Source organism: Aulostomus chinensis, chromosome 9, assembly GCF_037954235.1.
Source record: "Aulostomus chinensis isolate RoL2024-O1b breed Wild chromosome 9, RoL_Achi_v1.0, whole genome shotgun sequence".
NCBI classification, from domain to species: domain Eukaryota; kingdom Metazoa; phylum Chordata; class Actinopteri; order Syngnathiformes; family Aulostomidae; genus Aulostomus; species Aulostomus chinensis.
In genome coordinates this window covers 21,730,555-21,756,039 of record NC_141328.1, presented here as the reverse complement: position 1 = coordinate 21,756,039, position 25,485 = coordinate 21,730,555, and the positions used below count along the sequence as shown (strand labels likewise).

The 25,485-nt window shown below is 42.1% G+C and overlaps 1 protein-coding gene across 4 annotated transcripts in view; it reads left to right on the top strand.

Annotated features, from left to right (window-relative positions):
• The window catches only part of celsr3 (cadherin, EGF LAG seven-pass G-type receptor 3), a 94,761-nt gene that overhangs the window by 15,458 nt on the left and 53,818 nt on the right, over positions 1–25,485 (top strand). For all 4 annotated transcript variants that reach the window (XM_086214254.1, XM_086214253.1, XM_086214251.1 and 1 more), the window contains 3 exons: positions 5,589–5,932; positions 7,096–7,384; positions 23,500–23,722. In XM_086214254.1, the coding sequence (XP_086070380.1) occupies positions 5,589–5,932; positions 7,096–7,384; positions 23,500–23,722 (856 nt within the window). The remainder of the gene's footprint in view (positions 1–5,588; positions 5,933–7,095; positions 7,385–23,499; positions 23,723–25,485) is intronic.

Here is a 25,485-nt window from a genome sequence, read left to right as displayed (position 1 = left end):
AGACACTTATCTGCAGTAGGTGAGACACTGACTAGGCATCAGGGTCTCATACAAACCCACAACAGAATAACAGAACTATCCCTTTAAGCCAGCTTCCCCTTAAATGTTGAGCACGATGATGAAGCCTCGTGGATACAGCAGAGCATTATATGTATCGTTTCTAATCCTCAGATTCACCCTTAAAACCTTCGGTTGCTCTGCTCGGTGACATTCTTGCTGTCCTCCTTCAGGGAAAATGCCAGGCCTCTGTCTTGTGACCCATCCATCTGCTCAGTATTGGAGCTAAAAATGTTCCAGGGGCTGTTTGCAGCTCCAGCTGTAGGCTTGTATTGTACAGTACTTTGCAGACTATTTCCATCCGGATTTCCAGGAAGCGAGCTCGGGATGCTCTGACATTCAGAGAGCTTTGAATGCGCTATTAGTCAGGCTACCTGGTGCACAGAGATAGCACCGAACTCCCTCAACCCTTTGAAACGTCGGGGACCGTATACCCACCAAGCACCTTAGAGCCAGAGCACTGATTGGAGGCCAGCCTTTCTCTTATGTTGTACTGATGTTCAGGCATCCGTGGCAACATGCTGGTGATTCCAGATCAGTGTGTGCTCACTCCGAGAGGCTTTATGAGCGCTCTTTGACGTGCAGACACACGAAACGTTGGCTAGAAGCCCACAGGAGCCGTGAAAGCCTTTCTGAGCTGTTATTTACAAAATGCTTTGTTTTCCCGTGGTGCTAAAGATGCCAAAATAACCTTCCATTTGTGCGGTTTAGAGTTTGTAGGATATTAATGTTTTATTGTTTCCATGCACGCTAAAGCAGAGTGGTAAGCCGAGAGAGTGATGCATTAGTTATGACTTCCTGTTTTATTGGGAAGTTATAGACAGCATCACGTTTGTTCACCTTGCATCAGGACGCAAAGTAATTCAGAATACTTCTCTGATTTTAAATTTCACGGTGTACGTGTTTGCCTGTGATCACGGATGTGATGCGGTGTGACACCAGAGCCTCTTCTGCTGTCGAAGGATTCACTCAGCAGCGGACGTCTCATGTTCTCTGTTGATAAAACAACACCTTACTACACTGGATTAATGACTTCAGATTTGAGTTTATTCATAGTAGGACCAACGTGTGATTTCTCAGCTACCAGACACCAGAAAAAAGGAATATGTGCAACTGATATATATGTCGTGAATTTTTGAACTGAAAATACACCCGTTCTATGTTCACTGTGCACCAGTTTTACATCGATATCGGAAAAAAAATTACATTGTCATACATGACCATTTAAATGACGGCCGAGATAAAAAAAGGCGGAGGCACCGGAGCGCTCTCTGCTGGACGCAGTAGGTTACACAATCGTACTATTGCCATAAGTGGTGTTTTCTGCATTTTATTTGCTGTTAAAAAAGTTTTTTTTTAAATATCAGTTCACATCGGAAAACATATACACCGATGCAGCCTATCTGTGAAAGGTTGATAACAGCTGATATATATATATATATATATGCTATATAGTTTGGACCCTGATCATTTCCATTTTTCAATTAAACGCTACCTGAGAGCCACATTTCCACCATCTTTCTTGTTAAATGAACAAACCACAAGACCAGACTCCCACTTACACGAGGAGACCACCACCTGGTAACACCGGATTACTTGATTAAGTAACTTTGATCACGCATCCTAAAACGTTATTTTACCAAAACTGTGATGTTCATTTTGAGTTGCAGTTATCACTGAATAATCACAAAGAAGGGTTTTCAAAAATAGGAAAAAGCAGAAATGTACTTTTTATTCGGTATTGTTCATCTTTTTTTTTGTGCCCCCACAGCATAATACTGCTACCTAAAGTACCTCATAACAACAACAAAAAGCCTACTTGCCACTGTCATCGCTTCTCCCAAACAACCAAAAAGTCCAGTCGACTGTGATGAGGGATTTCTATTCCCTTAATGAGTAAACCTTAACTTTTCTGCAGATATATTGGTTATGACTCTGTAGAGCTATAATTGAGGGCATTGAGTTTGGTAAACCTTAACTTTTCTGCAGATATATTGGTTATGACTCTGTAGAGCTATAATTGAGGGCATCTACCTGTGTAAAACTTGGAACAGATGGATGATTAATAGACCTGTTGTGCCAGTAAGTGGGCAGAATTTTAGTGGTGTAAATTGCTTAAATGGCAGCTTAGCTTGAATTGTTTTCTTTTGAATGCCGTAGATCCCGGTGCTGATGCAGATTGGCCAAATTAGCTGGACCGCAGCCACAAAGGGAATACAAATGAAGATATTTCTCACTGCACGCCAAGTGTTTCCTGTCAGAACTGAAAGACTGGCTCTGAAGTTAGTACTCTTCAGGGCGCACTGGCACTGAGTAGTATTTTTCTCTTTGGTCTGTTACGCTGTTTTGATGAGTTGTCAAAAATTCCTGTTTGAATGTCGTTAGCGGTGCCACATGAGCCACCGAGGGGGGAGGTGGGATTCCTGGTGGCTTGTGACTCAGAGAAAATGTTTTTTTTTTCAACCAGTCGAAGGAAATTTTATGTCTGCAGAAAATTCAGGGGTGAAAATGTCCCTAGCACACAGCAGTGAGCTGACAACATCATGCTAAAGTCTTCTAGGCTGAGAGAAGAACTGCACAGTTGGTGGAAAGTTCTAGAGGTACAAACTCGGTGATAGTATGCAGATTATTCCCAAGTATGTCTAACTTTTCCTTTTACCTTCAACACAACAGAAGGGCTGTGGTTAGTGGTCAGAAACTGCTCCAGAATTAGCGTGAATTTGTATTTGTGTGTGTGTGTGTGTGTGTGTGTGTGTGTGTGTGTGTGTGTGAGATTGAGTCCTACTTCAACAGATTATCTCGGCTCTTTTCATAGATTCCTGTCTCATTTCAATGACAATAGGAGATCAGCATCAATTTGTGCTCCGTCTTAGAGTCTTCGCCATAATAACGCTGGCTTTTAGCCCCCAGAAGGCGAGGTGGCATTTCATTTTTTCACCTAATATGTGATTTTTATCTCTTGTTGTATTCATGCATCTATTCTTCATTAAAATGTTTCCTGACGATTTTTTTCCCCTCCTTAATGTCACTCCTCCCTCTGGCTGTTCATTTATGACAGCGGGTCCTACATTTTAGTGTGTGTGTGTGTGTGTGTGTGTGTGTGTGTGTGTGTGTGTGTGTGTGTGTGTTAGAGGTCAGCGGGGAGTGAGGCTCCTCATAATCCGGTAATCAAACCAGCTGCCACCCGACCCAACCCCCACCTCTCCATTTCTCCTTCCTCTCATCTTTCCCCCCTTCTGTTGCGCGCTTTTATTCTGTTTTTCTCTTTTTCTCATCCCTCTGTCCACACTGAGTTTTTTTCTCTTTCTTCATTCAGTCCCTTGTTTGGTCCTCTTCCTTTATGACTACCTTTTTTAATAATAATTATATCCTCTCTTTTTGGTTCCTTCCTTCTGCATCTTCTTGTTTTGGCTACAGACATTGCAAATAAGCAGTAAGTTGAAAAAGAAAGCAATCAATCTGTTCACTTTTATCAAATTAACAATAATAAACCAATAATTTGCAGTGTGGGTTGAAGAGTTCTTCGTGATTGAGTCTCCGTTTATGAGTAGACATCATGATCTTTTCTACTCATCTCCAATTTCTCATTTCTGTTCTGTTTTTCCTCCTTTACATCCTTAGGAATCTTTAATAAACCTCCTTCACCCTCGGATGCCTCTGTTTTCTCCGCTCGCTCCATCCTCGTGTCAACATCCTCCCTGTCTATTTCACCCCTCACCTTCCGTGCATTGCTGCCGTGCCCCGATCTTCCCTCCTTCCTCCTGTTCATTTCTCTTTGTGTGCCCCACTTGTGTTTTTACTCTCTCTTGCGCATTTTCTCTCTCTCTCCCTCTGTCTCTCCCTCTCTCTGTGTTATAGTTCACCCTGCTTCACCTTCACAAAGCCTCGGTGTCACCGCAGTAAATTGCCTCCTGGAGCTGGCGCGGTCATGTACGTTTGTAGCCCTGTATTGGCTATTAGCTGGCTCATTGTAGCAAACAACTTTACACTATGATACAGCCGAGCACTGGATTGTGTTTCTTGTTCCAAGAGATTTTGTTGTGTTTGAAGGTTGAGACCTGCTGTGATTTATGTGAAGTCATTTCACAGCAAACGGGCTTCAGAGAGAAGCAATACTGAGATGAATGTTGGGAGATGAGGATGAGGTTTTCCACACAAGAGTACTCCATTTACGTCTCCATCGTTTTCTCTCTTCATTCTAACACAAAAGGCTGAAATCGTCTTCCACAGACGTGCGGTTTCCTCTTTTGGACTGTGACATACAATGGAGCTCCATCCTCGCTGGGAACAATTCAGAACGATCAGCACACCTCAGTTCACCCACATCTGATGTCAGGTCCAAGTCACTGCGGAAAAGACCGATTGTCATTTGAGCCGATGTGCGACATTTTACTTCAGCAGCCAAAGCGTTTGGTTGAGATTTGGTGTATTTTCTTTGACGTCTCTGCGAGTGTGTGTGAGTGATCATATTTTAGGAAATGCTCTTATACAGAGAAAAAGATTATAATGCCATCTTTTTAAATGTGCAGACTGAAGGTTTCAACAATATTTTTCCAAACAAAGTCTACTTAGGTCATCTTGTCTGGAGCTGACGGAGGCAGGAGGACCCAAACGAAGAAATCGAGACAGGGACTGCAGAACTGTGTTTGACTGCAAAACAAAAGAAGAAGAAATAGCAGAATGAGCCAGCCACATATATTTAGTTTTGAGCTAATAGCAACTTGTGGTCAGCAACTGCTTACAGCAGTAAAACTGCCCAAAATGATCAGTTTACAAACTCTCAAGTGCAACCACAGGAGTAACTAACATCATGACATAGCTGTGCGCTCGGTAATCCGCAAACATAATTTGACTAAAAACAAATTACCTTTGGCACTCATTCACTGTATTTATGAGACTCCCCAAGTGTCTGCTCCTTGGTGTTCTTTCTGTGACAGTGCTGGTACACAATTTAAACAGATTTTGTTTCAAATCATGTAATTTTCATGATCATTTCACATATTTCTATGAGAACGGGTTGGTTTGAGTTCACTGAGGGGGAGCTCCAGAGTCAGACGATTATTGTTAGCGAGTACCTGCAATACTGTCATTTTGTAATAGAGAAATATTGATTTTTGCCTTGAGAGCTTCTGTTTTAATGTCTTTCTTTGTCAAAGACAAAGCAGTTTCAGCAAAAATCCTTGATTTTTTTTTCTCAACATCTGTTTCTATACGTTGGAGAAAGTGTGTGTAGGTGGTGTGAATACTCCTGTGTGTATCGGCCCCTGCTGCACACCTGATGACGTTGTTGGTACCTCCTCAACTTTCCCTCCACTGCCCGTTCAGTAATCTCTGTCTCTTTACCTCCTTCTTCCTGTTCTCTGCTGTTTGTCCTTTTCTTTTCTTTTTCTCTGCTGCACTTGGTGTCACTATTGTCTCTCTTCCATCCTTCTTTATCTTTTATTTAACATCTCTTCTTCTTCGTCGTTAAATCCTTCTTAGGCTTGTTATCTAATTATTTGCTTCTCTCTCTCTCTTCTCTCTCTCTTTAGACGGTGCTCACAGCATCTCAGCGCACTGTGTCCTCCGCGTCCTCATCATCACCGAGGATATGCTAGGCAGCAGTGTCACCGTCCGCCTCCAGAACATGTCCCAAGAGCACTTCCTGTCCCCACTATTGGGTCACTTCCTGGAGGGGGTATCTGCAGTGCTCTCTGTGCCTGTCGAGGACGTTTTCATCTTCAACATCCAGCCGGACCTGGACGCAGCGCCGGGGGGAATCCTGAATGTGAGCTTCTCTGCCGCCTTGCCGGGTGGACACTTCTTTCCGTCAGAGGCCCTGGAGGAACAACTGTACCTGAACAGGCCGAGGCTGACGTCACTGACACAGATGGAGGTTGGTTTGGAGAAACTCGGTCACATGCAGCAGCTGGAAATCAGGACAACATGTAATAATAGATCCATCTCCATAGCGTATTACATACGAACTGCTGATACAGATGCCGCCATCTGTCTTCATGCAACAATACACCATAGGCTGTCATGTGTGAAATCACACACACCTGAATGCAGCATGCACATACTTATTAGCTATATGTCTCTCCACATGCATGAGAGAATGAGATAAGAGAGAACACGTCAGAGGCAAAGCAGGGAAAATTTATGAGGGGACAGTGTCCATAGATGCGTTAAGGCTATTTGACCTTCTTCCAACACCCGCTTATTATCAAAGAGGACACAATCTCACCATATCAGATCGATTGATCTTAACTGCAAAGATCCAAAGGAGGCATTCATAACGCCTGACACATGGGATGTTTCTTGCCTGAGGAAAAATAAGCTTTTAAGGAGAGTCACTTGCTGCGAGCAGAGATTCAGCTTGTGAACCCCAAAATCACAAGAAGGAACCTTGAAATGATCATTTTTTTTGGGGGGGGGGGGGGGGGTATTTTGCAATGTGGCTTTGAAATGTGGCTGCTTCACTCTGTGCCCTGAGAGGCGAAACCCTGGAACGACAAAACCCACCAAACACTTGCCTCCATAGAGAACTTTGATATCATCTTCTAGCTTCTGTCTTTGCAGGCTAACATAACGCTAAGGCAGGTTGAAAGGAAAGTGTTTTAAAGAAACCATATTGAATAAATCAAATCAAATCAGAAAAAACGTAAGTAATATTTGATATTTCTGTTTATGTATTAATATGCTAAGTTTGCTAATACCTGATGCTAAAGTACTGGTTTGAACATGCTAACATACAAAACAGGAATTGTAAGCATGTCAACAGCTACACAGCTAAATGCTAGGCTTTTTATTTTCTTACTCTCCAGGCCAGCATAAGCAGTAAACTAGGATTAAAATAAGGTTTAGAAAGGGTGTTCTGGGCTTATACCATTTTTCATGTGAAGTCTGTACAGCAGTTTTACCACCACTGCTGAAATGACTAATGGAAACAGAAAAGAGGAGATGGAGGAGGAGTAACATTTGCGGTTTCAAATCAATAATTAATGGCTCTGAGAGAGAATATTGTTCACTAATATCCTTCCTCTACTGTCACTCCAGGTCCTCCCATTTGATGACAATGTGTGCCTACGCGAGCCGTGCCAGAACTACATGAAGTGCATCTCCGTGCTGCGCTTCAACAGCTCCGCCCCCTTCATCTCCTCACCCTCCATCCTGTTCCGGCCCATCCACCCTATCGCCGGCCTGCGCTGCCGCTGCCCAGTGGGCTTCACCGGCGACTACTGTGAGACAGAGATAAACCTGTGTTACTCCAACCCCTGTCTGAACGGAGGAGTGTGTGCCCGCAGAGAAGGAGGTTACACGTGTATCTGCCGTGAAGACTACACTGGTGAGTAGAGAAGTGTGTGTGTGTGTGTGTGTGTGTGTGTGTGTGTGTGTGTGTGTGTGTGTGTGCATGTATTTATGTATTCTGTGATAAAGCTGGATTGAACAGACTTCTGTAAGGGCTGGAAAGAGTTTTTGTGTTTCTGCTCTTCCATAATGAAGACTGGTGACGTGTGTGTGTGTGTGTGTGTGTGTGTGTGTGTGTGTGTGAGTCAGTATCTCCAGAACTAACATGTACTGTACTCCTTTGATTACATTATGATGATGTTTTTGAGGCTGTGATCCTGGTTTGAGTCCGTTAGTATCGGTTATCTGTCAAGTGAATTTGCAGGAGCTCTGACTCATCTCACTGCCTTGCATAGAATGTTTGGCTGAGCACACACACACACACACGCACGCACACACACACACACGCGCGCGCGATGACTTGCAAAACAACACACAACCAGAATGAAAGAGTTTTCAGTCACTCACTATACCCCAATCATTTTTCACCATGACGCACCCTCATTTTTCATCCATTTTTTCCATTTCGCAAGAGGTATTGTAATCATGGATGGATGAATGGATGAAGGATGGACGTCAGATAGAAAACATCATACACACATTTCCGAATAAAAAAGTCACCTTGAAGAACAATCCTGATTTGAATCCATTAATCAGTCAATCTTAATTTGCCCAAACACTTTATCATAGTATATATCATTAGTAATATGAAGTTCTTTCTCTACTGTAACTCTGTTCCATCTGACTTGATCGTGAGTGTAATTCACCGACACACTCCTTATTTGTCCTGCAGTCACTGTCAACACGGGATTGCTTTAATGGATTGACCTCTCCAGTTCATCTAATTTAATTAACTAGTGAGAAAGACTTCAGTTAAAAGACAGAGTTTGCCAATTCACCGTTCCTGCGTTATAAAGATCCGCGGTGCAATATCTTTGAAGAGCAACACAAGGCATACGCAGGAACTACTTTACCTAGAACCCAACAGCTTTTTAAAGGCACCATGAATTATTAAGTACGGCTTCATCTTTAAAATCTGCTTTTAAAACAAGCTTATTTACAGATTGCATTACCTGAAATCCATACATCCCCATGGATGTATAACTTTCTCATCTCCCATTAAAAGTTCCATTATGAAGTCATGTTTATTACTTTTCTTTTCTCTGGCCAAAACACACGTCATCTCAGTGTGATATGCACACTAGATGACTTCAGACCCGCATCATTGGAAAAATACAACAACAACAACAAAACTACATGTTATTTCTTTAAAAAAAATTAGTGTCCCGATACCTTAGGACTTGACGTTGATGAAAAAATGAGAAGACAAGTTGAGGTGGATTTTGAAATGATACAAAACAAAGTTTTCCCCAAAAACGTACCTCAACTTGTCCTCTCAAGTGCCATCAAGTTAAAATTCTCAGTAATTTGTTTTTCAAGTTTTTAAGAAAAGGTTTCATTTACAGTGTGAAAGGCTTCACAAACCAAACCAGTGAGAACAGGAACATTTTCAGTTTGTCGTAAGTTTTAAGAACATCCTTCAACAATGTTTCAACCCCGCTTTATCCCACCTGATGAGGATTTGAGAGGGTAAAGAGATAATTCATCTTGTATCAATGTGCTTCGTAAAGGGACAATTTATGAAAAGTGGTCTGAAACTATGAAATATTCAAACATTTTGTTGTAGATTTGAAATTCAGTGCGAGCATAGATTAACTGTTATATTTGTTTGTTTTGCTTTTGCGCTAACCTGTGTCATTTGTTCAAAGCGAGGGGCCACAGGTGTGTTTCAGTGTGTGTTCTTGTTTTGGTGTAGTCAACCCCACTGAGTCCTATACAGGCTTCTTCCTCTTTCATCTGCTCTGTTCTACCTCTTTTGTCATGTTGAAAACGCACGCGCAGTTTCATGGGAGAAGTGCCGTTCAGCGCTGCACCACACACACACTGACGCACACACAAAACACGCACACCTTTCCCAAATCAACAGACTAATTTCAGGCCACTTCTCTTCTCCTCACACTTTTATCAGCCCCTTCAAAACTGCTGCATTGCTCCAGTCTACGAGCTATTGAGCTGATGTGGCAGAGGATGATTGTGTGTGTGTTTGTGTGTGTGTGTGTGTGTGTGTGTGTGTGTGTGTGTGTGTGTCGGGGGGATATTTGACATTGCCTTTTTTCCATTTTAAAGGAGGCTGCAGGGAATGAAGCAACAAACATCACAAATGAAAAAGGCCGTGTTTCCACAGAGAGGGGGGGGATAGAGAGAGAAAGAAAGAGGAGAAAACAAAATAGATAGATTGATATGGTGGCAGGATTTATTGCAGGGCTGTTGAATTTCACTGAATTAGATACATTCAGATTTACCTAATCAATTGGCATGCGAGGGTATGGATCATTTATGGAAAACATCCATTTTATGAGCATTCTACACGGAGAAATGTTAATATAATGGAAGGAGTGTGTAAATTAGCGACAGGGGAGGAACACACACACATAAGCACTGTCAATCAAGAATGAATCCAAATCCTCACTTATTTTCTCAATATTCAGTATCAACTCCTAAAGTACGAGTGTCTTCAGCAGTGACAAGGACAACAGATAAAAAGCTTTCTCCACTAATGAATAGACAAAGTGTGCTGGTTTTGTCTTTTATGCCGATCCATCATCCCGAGTGTAGCTGTTCTCTTTCTCCGTTTTCATTCCGCAGCAGTTAGCATCCATTAGGAGTCATTGCCACTGTGACTGGAGCTTTTATCATGCATGCAGCAATTAGTAGAAGTGTCTCTTGAAATTAATTGGCGCATTTAAGAAAAAAATGTAACCCCCCCCCCCAAACAAAACAAAAACGGAATTTGAGTGTTGTAGAGGAGCAGTCTTTATTTTCAACCCAATGTTGTTATAATCAGCGAAGGAATTCTTGAGCTGAGGCCAAAAATATGTTTTCTGAGGTCACAATGACATTTGAACCCGAACACCAAATGCTAATCAATTCAGCCCTGAGTCCAAAATGCCAAACTTGAAGAAATCTCATGTGAGACCATACTGAGATACCCCGTTCATGAGAAGGCTATGGATGGGAAACCCGAAAACAGAAGGCAATGAATGAAAGATGTGACAGAAGAGGACGAGAGAAGAGGATGAAAAAGGAAGGCGGAGAAGAGAGGGGTCTGACAGCAATATGAGAGATGAAGGAGATGCATGAATTGGCAGAGGATAACATGGAAGGAGGACTGCAGGGGAGGAGGACGAGAAATTCACGATCATTGGGGAAGAAAGTTAGGGGGTGGGGGGCGGGGGGGTTGAGGATGAGAGGTGAGGAGCAAAGCGAGGCGAATCAGATGGGTTCTGGGGCGTTGGTGTTGTGCTTTTCCTGCGTGGGCGTCGGCTGTTGCGGTGCCTTGTCAAAGCCCGGGGCTGGTGGGAGGAAGGGGAGGTGAACGAATAAACAGGGACGAATTGATTCTGCTACACACAGAAATCTCCAGACGTCTTTCCTACCAAGTTTGCTCATTCGTTTTCATCCAGCTTGCCTTCATCCATCCCCTCATGCGCTCTTTGTGGCTTTGGATTGCTTTTCCCTGAAACTCTATGGATTGCTCTCACTTGTAGGAGCCAGTGTGAATGTGTGTGTTTGGTGAGGGGGACTTTCTCTTTCATGTGAATCAGAAATAGATTTCATTGAAGAACTGAAGTTTTTAGACTGGACAAAGATGTGATTTGGCAAGAAAAGACTGTTGCAAGTTGTATAAAAGTAGCTTCACGAGCAGTCTGAGTAAGTTTATTGTGTTTATTTACATCAGGGACTGTGAACAAAATACATCTGAAACCTGAAGCATTGCACCAGATTTAGCTACCAGCTAATTTTCAATCTGCACTCAGTCCCTGGGTAGGTGAAAGGAAAAACTAAAACTTTCTGTCTCTACAACAAATGGACCACTGATGCAGTCATTGTCTGACCTTGCTTCTTAGCTTGTGTGTTGTACGCAACAGAGACCCGCTCGAACGCGATTGGTCAAAGCTTCTCAAATTGAAACCAGAGGCTTCTCTGTCTTGAAAATTTCTCTCTTGCCTACAGGTTCTGTATTTACATGCAGAATCTGTGTGTACAGATTAGCACCGGGCTAACTGGAAGTAGCTAGCTCAGCCGGCGTAGGTCTGCAGTGTGGGAATGTGTTACCACGAGATTTATAGAGCATTTTAGCTTTCACTGTGGAGCTTCTCAAAGAGTATGTTGCTAAACGCAATACTCAAAACAATAATAATAATAACAAACGGCAAGCCGCGGACACAAAATGAAATGATATATGACAAAAAGAAAAGAGAATCCATATAAGCTGTACTTCACACAAGCAAGAGCTTTCATGATACACACAACCTCAGGCTAACCCTTCTCTAAAAGCCTCATGTTTTACCCCGGGGATAAAACAGGTGTGACACTTTGAAGGAGGGTTTTCATGAGAGAGGAAACCCCGCTGTGTAGAAAAGTACGTCAGTTGAAACACTCCCAATACCCTGCTGCATCAGATGAGGTCATTCTCGCATGACAATGGGACTCAGCAGCTTTAGCACAGAGTTGATTATGATCTACGACAAGATGAAGTTACATTCAGGTTCAATTCAAGTGTGAAAGTTCCTTCAGGTTACTATTGTTGTGTCAGAGGAGTTCTGAAGTTCTGACGTGAGTGAATAGAGAGAATTTTTGAAGCTGACTTTGACAGATTGATCAGCGCTACTTTCATCTGCGTTCATATTGTCACAGCCGACATTTTAACTTGCCATACATGTGAAAACACATGTGTCTCGGCTGTCATCTACAATCGCGCACATCTGTTGAGTTATTCCCATGAACTATGACAGTTACCAGCAAGCGCGCACCCCATCAACACCCTCAAACTACATCTGTTGAGTTATTCCCATGAACTATGACAGTTACCAGCAAGCGCGCACCCCATCAACACCCTCAAACTACATCTGTTGAGTTATTCCCATGAACTATGACAGTTACCAGCAAGCGCGCACCCCATCAACACCCTCAAACTACATCTGCTGAGTTATTCCCATGAACTATGACAGTTACCAGCAAGCGCGCACCCCATCAAAACCCTCAAACTACATCTGTTGAGTTATTCCCATGAACTATGACAGTTACCAGCAAGCGCGCACCCCATCAACACCCTCAAACTACATCTGTTGAGTTATTCCCATGAACTATGACAGTTACCAGCAAGCGCGCACCCCATCAACACCCTCAAACTACATCTGTTGAGTTATTCCCATTAACTCTGACAGTTACCAGCAAGCGCGCACCCCATCAACACCCTCAAACTACATCTGTTGAGTTATTCCCATTAACTCTGACAGTTACCAGCAAGCGTGCACCCATCAACACCCTCAAACTACATCTGTTGAGTTATTCCCATGAACTATGACAGTTACCAGCAAGCGCGCACCCCATCAACACCCTCAAACTACATCTGTTGAGATATTCCCATTAACTCTGACAGTTACCAGCAAGCGCGCACCCCATCAACACCCTCAAACTACATCTGTTGAGTTATTCCCATTAACTCTGACAGTTACCAGCAAGCGCGCACCCCATCAACACCCTCAAACTAGGTTTAAAGTAATACTTCACCTCCAAAATGTATTTTTGCCATTCAGTTCTTCACAAATAGTTGTCTTTAGCTCACAAAGACATTTTTGTTTCAGCCGTGTGTTACTTTTTTGTGAGTCCAGAATGCAGAAAGAGCCAGCCATGAATATTTAGCATGAAGCTAACGGTGTCCCATGGGAACCAACTACAAACAGAAAAACTATTCAAAAATGTCAGTTTGCAAACTCCCAAGCAAATCATCAGGAACAACACACCTCTTCTTTTTCCAATTGTATGCTCAATAAAAAGCACTTTGATCTGAGCTGAAAACAAACTACCTATAACGCTTGGCACAGTAGCGCATGAACCAGGATGGATAAAGTTTGTTTGTTTCTTAGCTTCAAGCAAAGTTTTTGTTTTGTTGCTTTAGTTATAGCACAAAGTATGTTGTTAGCCATCAATTGCCATTCACTTTGAGCTAAATGTACATGGCTGGTTCTTTCTGTGTTATGGAGTCAGACCGTCTTTATAAGGCTCAAGTCACATCTTTGTAAAATAAAACAAAACAAAACTGAAAGGCAAAAACACCCTTTCTGGGGTAAAGTATTGCTTTAAAATAGGAGAGTTCTTTCCTCACGGCTTTAAAAAATAATTTCCAGTTTTACACCACAAAGCACCTGAAAAGATTTCCTGTGAAAACAAACTTGCCTCACAAAGGAAGCTGAAGGGGGAAAAAAGTCTAGTAGAGCCCGGCAGATGACATCTTCGGTTGCCTCACATACAGTAGAAGACCTGATGCGATTAAGCAACGGTCTGATCTGTGACTCAAGCCCTATTTTAATAAGCAAATGATAAAATAATCTCTATTGAAGGGGAGGAGGGTGATTAGTGTCCACTCCTCTGGAAGAAGTAAGCTCCTCTCCAGAGTTCATGTCTTTGCAGTTCTAAGTTTCAGACGGAAAGTTGAAGTCGCGTCCCCCCGCTGCTCAGCTCAGCAGCGGCTCTGCGCTTCTCTATTCATAAAAAATGTAGACATTTCTAACCCCTGGTGCTCACCGCTCTGTAAAATATGCCAAGATTGCAGTGTAGAAGAAAGTGTTCAACATTCATTAACCCGCAAAACAAGGAACTTTGAAGAGACGTTCTCAATTGACAGTCAACCTCACAGATGGGGAGGATATCTGATCGTCCTCACAAACCGAGGAAAAACACGCTCAGACGTGAAAAAGAGAGGCACATTATGCGAATGATGGTAAGATATAATATGATGGATACGCCTAGCTGAGAGAAGCAAAGAGACGATGAGAGACTGGGAGCGATGGCGACATGGATGCCTACTAAATTACTTTGTGAGGAGATAAAGTGGGAGAGAGACGGAGAGAATTATGCACACAAATAGAAATTAAATCTCTGGTTGGCGCTGAAGCAGGCTGTGTTTATTGAGAGGGAAGCTGAGACAAAGAGGAAGAGACAGAGAGTAGAGGCGGTAGGTAGAGGTGAGATTAGTTTTGGGTGTGATAAAGCAGATATGCATGTTGAAGTAAGAAATTTAATCCAGCCGAGAGGGAGGGGCTAAAGATCTCACATGAAAAGCAAATCATTTCAAGGTAGAAACTCACATAGAACACACAAACTTTCAGTCAAGCAACTTTCTGGCTCCTCTTTAACTATGCCCTCAGTTTTTTGAGTACTTTGATTTATCGACCTCTTTTCCTTTTTCCTTTTATCCTTATTTGGGTGGTTCGCATAAATTTTTCAGGCACAAAAACCTTCTAAAATGTACACCTTAGCATCCATAACGAAAACTTGAGGGATGACCATTAAACTACATGGTAATGTGAAAGCTCGCTTCCTCTCTAGCCTCCAAAACATTTCCTAACGATGAGGTCGTTACATAATGGTCAAGTGTTTGGGAACATCTCTGACGGCTAAAGAATAATCTCTGTGGTCACAAACTGCTTGAAACTTCAAAAAAAAAATTTGCTCAGGACTCCGGGCATTACATTCCACTTATTTACTTTTTATGGAAAGGATGAGAGTTAATGTAGTCGTTGATGAGTTGATGAGGGTGGTTCAGAAGTCCCATTCACAATTAATGGATGTGCTTGTATGTGTGTGTGTGTGTGTGTGTGTAAGAACCAGACCAGATTAGTTGATGAAAGGCTAACAAAGAGTAGGGTGTGTATAAGTAGAAAGTTTTAGAGAGAGAGAGAGAGAGAGAGGTGGAATAAATGATTCCGGAAATTAAAAAGCACCTCCGGCTTCTCCGGAGTGTTTTTGGGGAGAAATTCATGTCAGGATGCATCAAAGGGCCTTTAATCTCACTCGTATCTTTTCTTGGATGTACTCAGGCCACTGCAGATACACATGTCTGCATTTAAACAGGGGTTGTTGGTTTTTCTTTTGTTGTAAAAAAATATTTTCAAAGCCTTGTCTATCCAGAATTACTTTGGCCCCTCCCCAAATCCTGCTGCCATGCATGCAAAACCTACTTTTATTTCAGCCACGAGTCCAACAGCTGAATTTCTAGCAAGTTTAGTATTTTGACTTGCCAGCAAATTGTTTTGTAGAATAGTCTTCACAAGGTTATTCACCATGAAAAGTTTATGATTCTGGATTTATTACTCGGGGTAGAAAGACTGACTTTGCAACGAAAGCGTTTTAATAATCTCTTAGATTCCCCGTTGTGAGATATCTTCACATGAAGGCTTGACAGCTTGAGCTTGGTTGTTGTATTTGGTTCCACGAATGTTACAGCTTTGTGACATTGCTCAATCTTGTGCTTCAACGCCGACCCTTTCAGAAAGCTTGTCAGACCTTCATCTCACTGGTCTTTGCACAAATGAGCAAAGCGAATAACTACACCAACAAACTCTGAATCAATGTTGTTTTTTCGAGTGTTTTCAGGGGTTGATTGAATTTAACCTTGTTTAATGTCTCAGCCCCGCAATCTTTGACTTGCAATGGAGTCTAGTGTTAGTTGACATTTATGCAAACAAAGTTTATGTCATTCTTATTGAATAAGCTGGGATTTAAAGTTCAGATTCAGAGAGAAAACAATTTGAAACTGTGATAAAAGAGGAGGGAAAGCGAATGACAGACAGTGAATGAAAGGAGCTTTAAAGGGAGAAATGAAAAGAAAATGCTGCCGTGAGCAGAGAGGCTAAAGAGAATCCGAAATAAGCCTGGAAGGCAACGGTTATCAATATCCAGGTTTCCTTTTTTTAAAAAAATCCCTAAAAAACAGGCGAGAGGGAAGCCGAGGTAGATTGAAGTGGAAATGGAACAACCGAAAAAGGAAAAGAACTGTTCAAGAAATAGGAAAGTGAGAGAAGCAGAGTGGGACAGGAAAGAGGGAGAGTGGTTTAGAAGGAGATTGTCTTGTATGGACGGGAATGAAACAGTAAAAATGAAACATGAGCCTGCGAGAGGAAGAAGACGAGACAGATTGAGAAGAGGGCGATGAGGTAAAGAGAAGAATATGTGGAGATTATCGTATCAATCCCACTCAAGATCACGGGGCTTTTGCAGAGTAATCAAAGGGGGGAAATAAAGTTCAATATAGTGAATTTGGATCGTTGAATTCAATTCCATGCACAGATTTGTATGTGGAGGGATGCTTTTATTCAATAATGATCTCTCTCTCGCCCGTCAGATCAAGTCGATCACGTAACCGACAACTTAATTACTGCAGGAAAATAAGAACAGACTTTTTTAACGTCGTAACCTTTCGAGGTGATGACGGAACCTGCTCTGTTAGAAGTCTCAAAATCATAGAATATTATTCTGGTTTTAATAAAAACGTGGTTTATTAGCGGCCTGACGGAGAGGAACCACACTTCCTTTGATGCGGAAGTGTATCAGAACTGTCTGGGATTGGTGGATTGTGTTGTTACCATGGAAATGTGTACTGAATTTGTCAGTCCAAGCAATTTTGAGTTGCACAATTTCCTGAGAAGAACCTGGCTGTGGAAAGAGGGTTTTCCCTTCCTGACAAGAAACATCTTATATTTTTGTAATATATACTCAATTATACACTCATTGGCATCACTGAGTGGTAAGCCAGCAACAATAAAAATGAAATGTAGTCATGAAATGTAGTTATTTCAAACAATATTGGTGTTGATGTTTCTGCACGCCTCCAGGTGTTCGTTTTTTGCTTTGTTCAACCATAATAATTATTTCTTGTCACACCAACTACCAGCATTAATTCCACATAAACCAAAAACCGTTGTAAACAAACAAACAAAAAAAAGCCCAAAACAAAACACATTATATCCTCTACACCACAGTTTTCACTGTTTCCATGCAAACCGCCGCTACAAACTGATCAGTTACAATATGGAAGATATTGCTTAGGAACAAGCTTAGATTGTGTAAAATTAACCGATGACAGAATACAACATTTATATGTGCAAGATTTTCTGACTCATTATACATTTCCGGAGGGGGGCATAGAAAGATTAAAAAAAACAAAAAAGCTATTGAAAAAGGGGAGCGAGATGGAGACCTATAGAGGTAAGACAAGAGGAAAGAGGGGAGGGATGCTACCGGGAGTGTATTGGCCTCCAGGGACGCACCATGTGTTAGGGTGGAGGAGGAGTGGGGGGGTGATGGGGTGGGAGGTAGGGCGGAGCGAACTAAGATGCCGAGGGGCGGTTGAAGAACACTGGCTTTGATGAATAAAACATCCGCGTGAATGAAGGGGTGGTGTGAATACATTAGGCCAAGCTTGGAGGAAGAAAAGACTGAAGCAAGATATGAAAAGAGATGGAGAGAGGATGGAGAGAGGAAGGCGAAAACATTTTACTGAGAGAGAGAGATGTAAGGTGGAGGTAAGAAGAGGAAGGAAGGAACAAGAAGCTGGAGGAGGAGGACGGAGGGAGGGAGGAAATAGAAAGTAGTACTGTGCTGGGAGACCGGAGAAAGTTTTCACACTTAAAAGTTTTGTATTTTTAGTCAGATGTGTGTGTGCGTGTGTGTTTGTGTAAGTAGACATGTCTTTGTGGTTAGTTTTATGCTAAAAATGCAGTTAATGTTATTAAGATAAAGCACAAGCTTGAACACAAAAAAAAACAATGAAAAACCCAGGGATCCATGGTACAACAGTACAAATGGAATTAACCATTATGCTGAATTTCTTCCCTCAAACTACTGTTGTACACAAAAAAATTGTAGTATTATTACTCCATGGGGATATAAGAAGCTTTTTGATGCTCCGTTAATTAGTGTAAGTGCTTTCTGAAAACCCCATAAAAGAAACAAAGCAAAGTTACAAAAATAAAAGACTGCAGAGAAATGTAGTCTGGGGTTTTACCTCTTGTAGAGGTACCAAAGAATCAGCTTTTCTTTGCTTTGCACAGTTTGGACTGTAATAATGGTGTATACATTTTTTTTTAGAGCGCCACAAAACACCTGTTAAATAACTCGTGTCCCAGTTACAATTTGATCCGTTTGGCGTCGAACGTTCAACAAGTTATGAGTCGCATCATTTGTTATTTTACCTGCATTCAAGTGAACAGAACGTCTACAGTACGCCTCCTCCTGGCAGAGTGAAAACCTCACCGTTCAGAGTGTTCTCTCTGAAATCTTGCTAAGTATAAATGAGCTAAAGATGGAAGTAAGAAAGTCAGCGGGTTAAATAAGTTTCAGTTCAATTCTCAAGTTGTGTGTGTGTAATAGATTATATCATGAACATCTGCTTTTTTTGTTCTCAGATGCACACCATTTGTTAAGAAATCATTTGACCTTCAAGACTGTTTAGCTGTGTGTGTGTGTGTGTGTGTGTGTGTGTGCGCGCGTGCTCGTGCATGTGGGTGTGCAGTCTGCGTGTGTGTTTTTTCACTGTTGATCAGCCTCGGTGCGTCGGTGAAGTGAACGCCTTCACACCGTCTGGGCAGGAGAGAATAAAAGACTGCTTTTGAGTCACGTCTGCTCTGCTGTTCCTCTGCTAATTAGTGTGTGTGTGTGTGTGTGTGTGTGTGTGTGTGTGTGTGTTGGATTTCAGTCTGGAGGTTTCATTTTAAATGCAGTAATGTGTGTATGTTCAATTTATTCCCTCTCACTCCCTGAACCTGTGCATAACTCTGTGTTTATAATGAGAGTGGCAAGTGTTAGGTTATAGGTGTGAGTGTGTGTGTGTGTGTAAGTCTCACCATACTCATTATTCATGAGTGTTAATGTCTATTTATTTATTTATTTAAATATTAATGAGAGGGTCTGTAGAGATAAGTGGGTTCAACAGACAAAGGCAAGGTAATTGTGCTGTGTTAGCGCACAGAGGTATGTGTGTGTATGTGTGAGTGTGTTTCTACTGAGATTGTGTGTATTTGGTTCCCTCTTTAATTGGTTCCCCGTCCTCTTACAAAAAAAGTATGTTTTTAATGGGAGAGGAAGATGATGAGACAGAGGTAAACGTGGACAGACGGGTGGTCATCTGACCGTCTGTTGGTTGATGGGTGACTCTGTGTGTGTCTGTGGGTGTGTGTGAGAGAGAGGGAGAGAGAGAGAGAGAGAGAGAGGTGTGTGTGAGTGTGTGAGACAGTTTGCCAGCCAAAATCAGCTCCTTGTTGGGATGGGGGGGTGTTGGGATGGGGGGGTGGTGGGAGGGATAAACAGCGATGAAGAGGACAAACCAATAAACGGAGCGATAGTGAAAGCTTTGTTAAAATCAAGATGAGAGCATAAAAAGAAGAAAAGCAGGGATCACGAGATGCTCGTCATTACAGTCATGCTGACGTAACATGACACGAACCCTTGCCATCACTTCAAGCTTCATATATCAAATGTCCTAAAATATTTTTGTAATGTGTTTTATGATGTCTGGTTTTTGTATTTTCTGAATAGAATAAACAAAATAAATGTAATTAAAGCAGTAAACTGAGGTGATTGGTTGATGCCTCTATGAATCTTTTTTCTCTCTCTCTCCTGCTGGAGTGACTGGAGCGTTTGGAAAGTGAAAAGTGTCACAACTCGGGGTGTAAAGATTCATTTTAACGATTCAATTCACGTTTCATGGTTGCTGATTCCATTCAAGGACGATTTTAATTCATTTAGAATGATGCAATTTAATTTAATACAGTGTCTTGAAATCGATTCAGTAACTTTTTGCCAAAACTTCAACTATTTTGACTGTGAAATAAATACCTGGATACTGGACAGTTCAGGCGAAGTTTCATTGAGCTCTGCTGTTTGTTGGAAGGGAATCAGGTCTAAAATAATGGATATTTTTATTTTTAGTGTAATTTCTTTTGCCCGAGCTGAGTTTCGGCCGAGTTTCTTTGTAAACATGTTAGCGACACTCGAGCTTCCTGCAGAGCTGCCGTTGCCTTGCTCTGCTGCAGCAGCGGTAACGCTGGAGGAGTTGCCTGGACGGTCCTGGTCGGCCGGCCGTTGCAAAATCCCATGGCGCCTCAGTAGGTGGTTAAACAGAAAAGTCGTGTTACTGTTGTTTTTTATTTCACAGTTACATATTCTACAAACAGCGACCGACTTATTTAAAACTCCTCCGTCTTTATAAAAGCCAAAGTGTTTCCATACACTTGACCAAAATGATGGCTGGAAAATTTCTTTCTCTCCTCTGCCATCCACCATGCTGTGTTGTATCTGAGATTGGCGCTTCTGCCGGCGCGTACCGCTGACGTCACAGACAGGCAGACTCAATCGAGTAACGCTAACGTGTCTAAAAGCACCAAAAACACACAATCTCTCAAGTTTGTTGTGCTTAACTACATTTTCACATTATCGATTTAACCGATTCTTTACCATTTACAACCATTTTTAACCGATATATGTTGTTCGGAAGGCCAATTTGCCGAGCACAGATCGATGCAGTTGAATCGTAGAAATAGAAATCGATTCATCGATCTATAGATGAGTTGTTACACCTTCTCACAACAGGAATAAAAGGTTCCCTGAAGGCTCTTAACTTTGCAACTGTCACGGAGAATGCGGTACTGAGCCTATGAAAGAGCGGGGATGCTGGGAAGTACAGATGGAGAAACGTGGCTTCATTCAAGCTCTTTAAATTGTTAATTCTTGGAGAAACCTGAAAGAAAACGTGACCACACATTATTCTGTCTGTCAGTGTGCAGCAAACATCACCGTTTTTGTGCTTCCACAGCCTTTGTGGTCCTGTGTCTTTTAACCGAAGAGATTTGCCGTGTGTGTGTGTGTGTGGTCATGACTTGCCTTCAGGTGTGAGATAGTGAGACTGAGAGTGTCAGATAATATTTGGATCCAAACCATCATGAGGAAAGGAGAAGCCATCTATTGACTTACCACTGTGGTACGTTACCAGTGTGTGTGTGTGTGTGTGTGTGTGTGTGTGTGTGTGTGTGTGTGTGTGAGAGAGAGAGAGAGAGAGAATGTGAGGAGTCTGCCAGTGGGCACTGTGGCATCTAAAAACAGCACAAACAAAGCGCCAACAGAGACGGCAACATGATAAAACCCGACAACCTCGAGGGCAGGGGCAATGATCTGTCTGTACGTGTGTGTGTGCATACACTATTAATGTCTGTGCATTTTGGATTTTTTTATTTGTTGCATTACACTGTGTGTGTGTGTGTGTGTGTGTGCATGATAGGGGCCTTCAGCAAGTTCTAAAGTGTGTCCTTGAGGAGCAATTTGTCTTACGGCTAGACTCAAACCCTGTCTGCTCTGTTTATATGGAAGCGGTGGGAGTGGGTGTTTTTGTGAGCAGCTGCTAAATGCCAGACAGTGTGTGTGTCCAAACACGCTCAAGGAAAGGTTGAAACTGAGCTGGTTCTCCAGCACTCCACTTTATGCGTACACGAGTGCTGATCTGTGTGTGTTTTGTGGGTGATTTCTGCCTCTCGAGACACTTCAGACCGGCATGTGTTTATATTTTTTTGGCAGCTGAATCTGTTTATTCTGTCTGCAGATGTGTTGGTTTTTGCTTTTCTCACACCTATACTACTACTTTTACAAACTATCATATTTTACACTGACTATTTCATTTTAGTCTGTGTTGTTTTTGGGAAAGTCTTTGTTCAAGTGGTGTATGGTAAAGGTCAGTCCTCCATGAACACTGTACACCTGCTCCTCAGGAATATCCGACTCCTGCTGCTACCTCTGTGTAATCAATTATCATTTAAATGTTAAGCACTGAGTTCCCAATTAGACACACACAGGAATGTGAAAATATGGAGAAGAAACCACTACTTTGTATACTGTGGCACCTTCAAGACCCACTTTTTGAGCAGCCTCCTGTCAACACCAGGGGTCTCAAAATTAGAATTGGGTGCCGTTTTCCATCCAGTCTTGTCACAAGGAGGCCACTTCAAGTATTCGGACAAATGTTGACTTTAAATATTCATTTGTACTGGCTTTTGAGAGGGGACATACTATTTTGATGTTGATAAGCAATAGAACTATGAACAATCACTAACTGTTAACTAAGAACGGACACCAGAAGATAACGTTAGCTCGGAATTGAGGACGGATACCAAAAGATAACGTTAGCTTGGAAATAAGAGGGGACACCAAACAGTAGTGTTAGCTTTGCACTATGAACGTTCATCAAAAGGTAACATTAGTTTAGATCTAAGACTGAATAACAAAATATCTCATCAGTTTTCAAACAAGAACAGACAGCAATGATAATGATAGGATACTGATGAAACTGTGGGGCAGGACATGTTTGTTAGAGCTAAGAACAAACACCAAAAGATAGCGTTAGCTTAGCACAAATTTAAAAAAAACAAAAACCCACAAGAAATATATTGTGAGCTTGGAACGAAGAAAAAGCAACACCAAAGATAAGATTAGCTTAGAACTAAGAACGAACAGCAAAAGAATAACATTAGCTTAGAAGTAAGAACAGATGCTAAAACACAACATAAGCTTAGAACTAAGAATGGGAAACAATGAAAACGATTGGAAAATAGTACAAATTTGGGGCAGGCTTTGTCTGGTATCCGGGTAGGGGGTTGGAGACCCCTGATGTATAAACCTTGGTGAGCGCGGTGGCCCTCAGAGCAACAGGAAATACATAATTGTAACTCTAAATGTGTAAAGACATGGTACAATTCCATGCTGTTTACTGGTGGAGCCTGCCTGCTCATTTCCACACTGATGATAACTACATCAGATATGCTCATTAAGAGATTTAGGCTGACTGTGGCTCAGGAGGTAGAGGGGGTCGTCCACTAATCTCTGGGTCAACCATAATTTGATTTCAGCATGTAAACTATGCCTGGTGTGTGTCTGCTTTCCATGCACTTGCCATTGAGTGGTGAGGTCAGAGCTCATGATAATATTGTTTAGTCAATGTTGAACATTTTGAAAACAGAGGTCTGCGCATAATGTGTTTTTAAGACTTTAATCCTGTTTTCTATACAGTAAGAGACAGCAATTCTCTCTCATGGGCATTAATGCAAATCCTGAAACTGTAAATGTAATGTAACAATGTGATCACTAACTGTCTGCTGTTGTTGGGAAAATATGATCCTTTTTCAATTCTTCTTATCTCAAGTGACAATCTTCTTTCCTCCTCCCCAGGTGACCGATGTGAGTTTGACCGGCGCCAGGGCAGGTGTGTGCCAGGAGTGTGTCGTAATGGAGGGACGTGCCGGGAGCTCTCAGGTGGAGGTTTCCGTTGCGAGTGTCCTCCAGGCGGTTATGAGCGACCGTACTGCACAGTCACCGCCAGATCGTTCCCACCCAAGTCGTTCGCAATGTTCCGGGGCCTCAGACAGAGATTTCATCTCTCCATCTCATTAACGTGAGTAGATTTAAATGGGAAGTCTTATCTTTCTTTGCCTTGCCTATATTTGTTCTTTCAAATTTTCTAAATGCAAATTTTCCCTTTTTTCTTTTTTGTTCCACTTCTTATTAAGCTCTCGCTCCTCGTCATCTAGTTTCCATCAGAGATCCATAACCACACCTCTTTGATTCTCTCCCTCTTACAGTCTCTCTCCTCTATGCTTTAATCTATTTATTTCATCTCCATCTCAAGGATCGATGCTATTATTCATGGTTTCTGCTTCCACTCACAGGGCCTCCTCTTTCATCCGTCAATTTCCCGGTTTCAGTAACGTCACCTTTTCTTCCTCCTCTTGTATCATAAATCCTATCATCCTTGTAGAGTCCTTACTCAGCCTTGCTGTTTCAGCAGAGGCGTGGGTTTCTGATGACCTCATGCTCTGCCTGGGAAGGCGCCAGAGAACCTACTCATTCCAAATACTGGCTTTTTAGATTTAATTGGAGTTCAAATTTCCAATTAAAACCAGATTTTTCATCAAAAGATGCAAAAGTTTTATTCCAGACTTCTCTTAAGCATTATTTTGATTAGTACTGATCTACACGCACCCTGAATGGGTAGATTTAATTATATTGTATTCTTTTAAACTTGTGTTCCCTTTACACATTGTAGCTATAAATGTAATTGCCTCCTGGCTGAAGGCTCTTTGTCATAGTGTCTCAGTCGCCTCGAGACACACGGAGTGATCTTAAGTGGTCTTAAAGAGTGGTCAGTCAGGGTTATGGGATGGTTGCCATGAGTGATGGTGTCTAATGATAGTTGCTAAGGTGACGTCGCTCATGGGGCTGTTGCTAGGCCCTTGTGCCCGCCATGGAGAAGTTGCTGTGAGACATTTTGGTATTCCTGACAAATCGGCTCCTGTGCAATGTTGGAGTGTAAAAGCAGTTCCAATTGTGATGGTGAGATGAGAAGTCAGGAGTAAAGCGACTGTTTCTTCTGCATTTAATGAGGATTTAAAAAGGTGTGTGTTCTCGGGGTGTGCAGTGGAGGGAGATTTATCCAGAAGAACGCAGGAAAAAATAAAATCTGTTTTCTTGATGTTAGATGGTTCAAATCCCCGAACTGTCTAGGTGAGGGAAGTCAGTAGTGTTCTCTTTCCATTCAACAACTACAGTCGAGATGCCCTTAAGGAAAGTAAAAGATGCTGTGTGGAGGGTCTCAGCCCCGCCCTTCTCCACATTTGGTCCAATATAGTCACATCTGGGAGCTCTGCAGGTAAATCTTTATCTACTGGATCAACTACAAATGTCTCGCCCAGGGGCACCACAGCGGTAGATTTTGTCAGAGACATTTTGCGTCGACTGTTAGAACCCATCCCTATTGTTGAATTTTCATGTTTTGCAGTGGTGACTAACTCAGTAGTGTCCAGCCGTAGATGCACATCACTGTGACCGTCCTGCATTCTTACCCCTAGGTCGGGGCTATATTTAGTGTCCCGCTAGCTGCACTTTTTGGCCTGATTTTCACATCAGGTCAAAGCAGGACGTAATCATTATTCATATTATTCACTTTCTCCCAAAGCAGTTTACTTTCCCACTGCAAAACAAAAAGTCTCTATTTCATCTTTTGAGTTTTTTTGTCATCGTAACTCTTGCCTGAGGAAGTGTAACGGGTAAAGACAGAACAGAAAGGACGTGTGTGTCTCAGTAATGGCACGCTGTGGTCTCATTAACATCACAATTTTCAGACATGGAATGACCTGAGTTGCACTAGAATGATCCACT